The sequence below is a fragment of the Nymphalis io genome, chromosome 8 (assembly GCF_905147045.1).
Source record: "Nymphalis io chromosome 8, ilAglIoxx1.1, whole genome shotgun sequence".
Lineage (NCBI taxonomy): Eukaryota > Metazoa > Arthropoda > Insecta > Lepidoptera > Nymphalidae > Nymphalis > Nymphalis io.
In genome coordinates this window covers 2004213-2011406 of record NC_065895.1, presented here as the reverse complement: position 1 = coordinate 2011406, position 7194 = coordinate 2004213, and the positions used below count along the sequence as shown (strand labels likewise).

The window sequence follows — 7194 nt, the reverse complement described above, 5'->3', positions numbered from 1 at the left end:
ATGCTTTGTGAAATAATCCGCAATCATAAGATCGACTTTCGGTAGATTATTTGTTAGTCTACGTGAAAATACTGCTCTAATTTTAGCATAAAATAATATGTTAATAATCGTTCTAATATTGTTATAAGTGAAAGAACGTATTGGGGGACAAATCACAAAGAGGGAAAAAATAAATACGAAATTATCAACGCGCGTATCGCAAGAGTCGCCTGCAATAACGAATGGGCGAAGTGACGTCAAAATCAAAACTCAGACGGAGCAGAAATTATATGAAAGCCCCCAAATTGATTTGCTTATAAAAAAGTTTACGTGATATAATAATAATTTTTTCACGCATGTTTTTATAATCATTCAAAGATTATTTTAGTACGAAAAAATAACATATTTTTTTTTAATTTACATCTTTTTAATTAGTCCAAAGTAAAACATTATGCCGTAAAGGTAACTAAAATATACCAGGCTTGCTATATTATATTTTCACCAGTCAACAAATTCATTTTCATAAACGCGATTGATGCAAAACTATGTCTACACTCAAACTAAATGTCTTCTTTGAGTTTGTAGCAAGCTACAGTTCGGGATATTAAGTTTATATATATGCTATAATATGAAAATATCATGTAGTTTATTTGCGAACATATAAGCAGCTTCTTTTTTTCTTCAACCTTCAAAATAAATAATTTTAAAAATGAAACATGACATAATTAAAAATATTTATTATAATATTGTACAAATATCCTTATTCATAAGTACACGTGGCAACACCAAACATAATAAAATAGATATAAAATCTCGTATTATTGATTTACAAGTATTATGTATAATATATACAGCTGTACATTGGGGTTATAGAAATTTTAAGAAAACACATTTTTTTAAAAACATCGTATTAAAGAAAGGTATTTTACAAGATCACTTAATAATATTCATAGTTTGATTATAAATCAAACATAGAAATGATTCGATCAACAAGATAAATTTAAATATTTTCAATGATACTGCTCATGAATAATCTAAATGATTATAATGACGGTACAAATTAGTCATTTTTACAATATTGTCATTGATTGACAGTATGATGTTTGTATAGGAAACAATAAGTAGTTCATTTGAAAGTACTTCTAGATACTATTTGGTCCAATTTAATGTGCTTGCAATATCACTAAAATATTAAGGAAATTATTGGTAACATTGATTATAAAAGAATTAGACAATACGAACGCTATTACATTCGGCGCGGTAATCGCGAGTATTGTGCTACTGCAGGCTGTATTTTTTGGGCACCGATGGGACCAGCTTCATTCCATATTAATAGCAGCGACATCTATCTTTGGGGCAGCGCGGCGGATACACGATGCACTGGTCCATACAATACACGTCGGCGCCTTCCCGACCCTCCAACTCACCAATTGCTTCGCAGACTTGTCTGAGAATTATTTTCGAGATATATATTTAATGACATATAAATGAATAAATCACCAGCAAGTGATTTATTCATTTCGTTATTTATTGATTAGTCATTTCGTTTAATTTGAAGTATAGCAATATTCTTTAATTTACCAAAATTAATGTTCGTATTTTTTATTATTATGATACGTTAAGTAAAATAAAGTAACAAGTAGCCTGCAAATATCCCATTGCTGGACAAAGGCCTAAAGGATAAGGTTCAGGAGCTTATTTCACCACATCTCTCCAATGCGAGTTGATGTCCATTTGATTGAATTTCATCCAACACAGGCTTCCTAACATTCGCATTACTTAGGAGGGATACCTTATGCTTTCCGGTGTACTTGCTCAGATTTAATCACAAAGACACCACTTAAGATTATCGCTAGAGTTAAAATAAATATACTAACGGGCATTGACACAGATTCTCAGGGCAATTGGGAGGATACCGCAGACAATTAGTCTGACACCAGCTTAACATTCCCGGTATTACTCGGTAACTTTGAGTTGGCAGACAGACTTGATCTCTGAAAATTTTTAAATAGCAATATTAAGAAAAAGTAAAATACAAAAAAGATTTTTACATACATTGAAAAAATAAGTTGAACAATTCTTAATAGCTAAAAAAAAAGAAAAAAATGAGGCCGTATTTAATGATAAATCTGCTAATAGTATTAATGATACTCAGGCCTTGTAAGTTAGTAACAAGTTTGTAAAGTTTTATAGTACTAAAAAGTATCAGAGAAACTCGTACATTGATCAATAGCTTCTTACTGTTCTAAAATTTATATTTTAGTGCATTAAAAAACGTTGTTATAAATTTAGAGAGACATAAGTGTGTATATAAACAGGTACATTATCAACTCGGTTGTACCCTTAGTGCTTACTTACTTTACCTTAATACTTAAATTAATATCGGTTTACTTCGTAGAAGAAATTCAATTTGGAAATAGAAAAAGTGATTCATGTTACCAAATCAACAGACTCGGAAAACATATGACCAGTAGAAATTTGCAATACATCTCCAGGATAGATTATGTCAACAGACAAACGATAATCAAAATATACACATAGACAACATAGAACAATAGAACAGAGGAACGAAAAATTTATTAGAAAACGGAACTATAAATACAAATTATATCACGTTAGTCACATTTTATATAACAATCGTAAAATACAAGGCGATAATTAGAATTATTCACAACATATAAAGTCCCGAAGAATCGGAGGATTTTCCGACACCATTGGCCCAATCCCATCATTCCGAGAACACAAAACAAATACCTAATGACGTGAGGACCTACGTCCGTCTCTGTTTCACTATCAGATATATCGTTGCTGAAAGAAAATCAGTGATTTTATACAGTGCCAAAACGTAAATAAACACAATTTCATATTCTCTGGTTGCATCGTTAGCATGTATTACCTAATAGCACGAAATTCCTCTTTACGTACTCCCTTTTGTTTATATCTGAAATATTAAGCATATAAATTCGATACTTATAGTACATAAAAATACCTAATAATAAACGCTACTTACGAAGGTACACGCCATATTTTATTCTGTAGTTTATGAAATTTCAAATTATAATATAAGTATTTATAAATATAAAATGATAAATAATAATTAAAAAAAGAGATATACACATATAAACATTCTCTTTTTAAACATATACATTTAATAGTATATAAATACACCACGATCTGTGAGCACAAACCTGACAACAAGAGGGTAGACATTTTGTGGCATGGCATAGTCCCTGTAATACAACAGGAATGGGTTGTCTTTCCGGAGATCACCAGCAAACGCTGGCGGAAGGCCACCGGTGTTGGTCACTACACTCACATCCGCGCAGTTCCTAAATGTTTCAGAGCGACCACACCCGACAGCTTCCGTACCGTTTGGACATATGCCCCACATGTTTCCTAGAAGTCAATGATTGCAATATTACTATAAGGTAAGATTCGTGAGTATATAAGTTGGATCATTATAAATAAATCCTGTTATTTTTAGATTCTTTTATCGTCAAATAGCATTCATTATTTCGGTTATAAGTGAGCGGGTGAGTTTCGACTTAACCACTAGAATTCAAGGCATACATTCTTATTACCACGGCTCGGTGTAGAGAATAGTAAAAGTTTATTTCAGTACAAATTATTTTGAACTGTCTGTAGTGGTGACCGTGTACCACACCAGGTGGGCAGTTTGATCTTCTGCCGTCCTGCTATAAATACAATCGAAAGCAAAAATCCAATGCGTTTAAACGCCCTACAGTTTTTTTATTGATCGCTAATATACTGAAACTGCCAAATAATTTTAAATATTTATGTTTCGAACATTGACAGCGCTATGAATACATTTGCATCTCACCTGTATAATATGTCCATTGTAAAACACATTGCGTACAAGTTACGTAAGGCGGTAACCTCACCCGATACCTGAATTGTTCTTTCTTGGCAGTATCCAGGGGTATAAGGAATCTGTCCTCTCGAGTTCCTGAGATATAAAGCGGATACCTAAAAAGTAATGGAGATTTATTAAATAACAAATATTAATAAATCTAGTTTTTCGTTCTTCATGTGCACTTAGATTTAGATTTCATAGATTTTTGTACATAGCGAAACAAAATAAAATCAAATAAACAAATTCTTCTTGTGAAGAATTCATATTACCAACTAAAGCATTTTAAGTTCTTCTGAATTAAAATGACAATACGTGTGTGGTTCAAATATATCATCTTAGGCCCAAATTTGTACACTCTTTTATATCAATACAAACTATTGAAGTACCTATAATATATATATAAATTTGAAATATAACTGAAATTGTAAGTGTGTCTTCTTATCATGCTAATATTTTCTTTATTTATAACCTATGTTAAGCGTTTAAAGCATTCGTTACAGTTAATAATGGATTATATCGCTTTACCTGTCAAAGCACTCTTGAGTCGCTTCTTGTTTCGGATTGTTGTTCGGGCACAGCTTCAGTATAAATGTGCCAAGATGATTCGCCGTTAATTCTACTTCTACTTCTATTTCCTAAAATAAAATGATACATTAAATTAAATGAAAATTATCAATTTTTTTTTCAACGCTGCTCCACTGCCAGTTGGCAGCTTAAAAATACCTTCTGATAATAAGAAAATATTTCCACATTATTAATAAAATAGTAAAGATATTATGCTATGTAAGAAGAAACTTGAAAGTCATCGCAAAATCAAAATACTCATGTCAGAAAGTTATGGTATGCGACATTGGATGTTTAAAAGATCCACGCCTTAAATTAGCGAATCATCGTTAAAATTAATTTTTCAAAATTTCACGAGTGAGCGAAACGTAAAATATTATAATATCTGTTAATGGTTGAATTGAATCGTATCAGTGATTATGTAATGATTAATAGATGCTGTAAAATCGGTTTTCGGAATGTGATTCAATCACCTGTCCAACGCTGTAGTGTCTTGTTATGATGCCCTTGCCGTACATTCCTCCGGCCTCATGAGGCCTCGGTTCGTTTAGGTGATCTGCGTCACCACACACACCACACCGTCCTGAGTTCTGCTCCCACTGGACTAAACACACGCTGAATTAGCTTAGTTGTTCCAAGAAAGGATATGTAATTTTATTTTAAATATTTTAGAGTTTATGACGTAATATCCGTGTCTGCAATTACACATGTTTGAGAGTAGAATAAGTAGTGAGGTTCAGGCTAGCCAAAAAGTCTCACCACAAACTTTTAAATTAACAAAGACATATTAGGAATTATTGTTGTTGTTTATGTTAAGTAATAAAAATTCTTAGTATTGATATTGTTATCGAAAAAAATAAGACGCTTAATATAAATTTATTCGGATATCTTGAAAAATAAACGAATAATATAGAGTTCAATGAACTTTAAATACGAATTACTTGTCCATAAACAACCTTAAAATGTTTGCTAATATTTTGAATGCAAAGATTGTCACCCAGACAATTTCTTAAGAGCTGACGTAATTTTTTTTCCTATATGCACGATTTGACCGGTCGAGTGGCTGCTTCTTCTTCAGTAAACTTAAGTAATATTTAAAAAAAACTGCAGTTTTCTAATCTGCAAATATTTATAGGCGGTAATGAATTGTTAATAAGATAACATTAACTCAAAAAAATTCTTATCTTATTATATAATATGAATACATTATCGATTTGATTTTTTTTTGGGTAAGCTTAATGTAAGTTCGATAAATAAATACGATATTTAACTAAAAATTAAATCAGATAATAAATATAATGATTGTTTTATATTGGACAATATTCATTCAAACTTCTATTATTGGAATAGCGTTCTGAAAATAATTTGCATCTAACAAAAGTCAAAAAATACCCATAAAATATCATTAAATTATATCAAATTAACGGGAATTCTGACCGGCATATCCACCACAGAAGAGCTCGTTGTCATTATAATTGACAGGGTTTGGGAAACCAAACCTCCACATGGAATTGCGCGCAGGAGGGTCCATAAGGCGACCATGCCCTTCCGCGCCACGGCGGGCACTGCCTAACATCTGAAAATTGGATTAATTATTTTGAACACTTTCATCTTATAAATAAAAATTATGATTCACCAGTTAGCACTTATGCGTATTTTTCATAGATACGGTTTTTACCCTATCAAAATTTTTCGGAACTCGTGAAGTAAGTGGCATAAACGTCTTGCAGGTCTTTCTAATAAGCATATCATTATAATAAACAGTGTAAAAGGCTAAATCTGTATAGGTATAATTAGTTCACACAAACAAAACTCAAAATTATAGTAACCACCAGTTTCTGAAAAGATGAGTAAAAACAAATTACTAATATGACTAAACACAGCACGCTCATTGGTCAACATCTACGTCATCGACAACTACCGACCAATGACTATTCAGATTTAAGTCAAATTAAATAATCTTATCATTGCTTCAGAAATTGGATATATATATAAGCATTGTATAGTGTAGTATAGTATGTATTTACATTTCACATTAAGTTTTTTTCATTATTTAACGAATTCTAGATCATAGATTTGTTAACATTGTCAGACTTATCTTCTTTTATAAAAAGTAGTGAAGTACCTACATATCTTTTCTGTAAATTATTTATTAGGTATATAAATAACATTATCGAAAAAATTGGCAAATTATGTACATAACTGAAGTTTAAATACATAGCATATGATTACGTTGAGATTATTTGTACATTACTTACTTGCAACAAAAATATCCAGTATGTGAGGAATGATGGCCCGCCGCGTCTCCTAATTTCCATCTGAAACAAGTAATTATAGTTTGACTAAATAAAGTTTTGGATCACACTAAAATATATATTATAATTTTTTTTTTTTTTGTTAATAAATAGTTACATACAATTTTGTTTTATCTATGGTAAATTTCCATTGAGAAATAAAGTTCAGAGGAAACACATAACAGGATTTATATTATGAACATATTTTGACAACGATTCAGCACCATTGTTGTGAATTTGAATAAATTAGTGACATTTAAAGTATGGAAAATATCAACACAGCGCGATCTCGTTTCGTTTGTTTTTTGCAGCCGCTGTCATTTTTAAGTACCCTTTTAATTCCTAATCTTTATACTTTGAAGTAATCGTGTTCTACTTTTATTATATACTATTATTTATATACTATTATATAATTTATTGCTTCTCATTTACTATTTAGTGACGTTCAAGACGTTTAAATTTCTTATATGATCACCTACACAG

At 31.0% G+C, this 7194-nt stretch overlaps 1 protein-coding gene across 1 annotated transcript; it reads right to left on the bottom strand.

The window, feature by feature from the left end:
• Nucleotides 1-1086: 1086 nt before the first annotated feature.
• Nucleotides 1087-6735, bottom strand: LOC126770215 (uncharacterized). The gene is made up of 8 exons (XM_050489478.1): nucleotides 6676-6735; nucleotides 5855-5993; nucleotides 4891-5021; nucleotides 4379-4488; nucleotides 3821-3966; nucleotides 3168-3375; nucleotides 1857-1973; nucleotides 1087-1426 (listed from the first exon to the last, which is right to left on the bottom strand). The coding sequence occupies exons 1-8, from the start codon at nucleotides 6733-6735 to the stop codon at nucleotides 1309-1311; spliced, it is 1029 nt and encodes a 342-aa protein (XP_050345435.1). The 3' UTR covers nucleotides 1087-1308.
• Nucleotides 6736-7194: the final 459 nt, after the last annotated feature.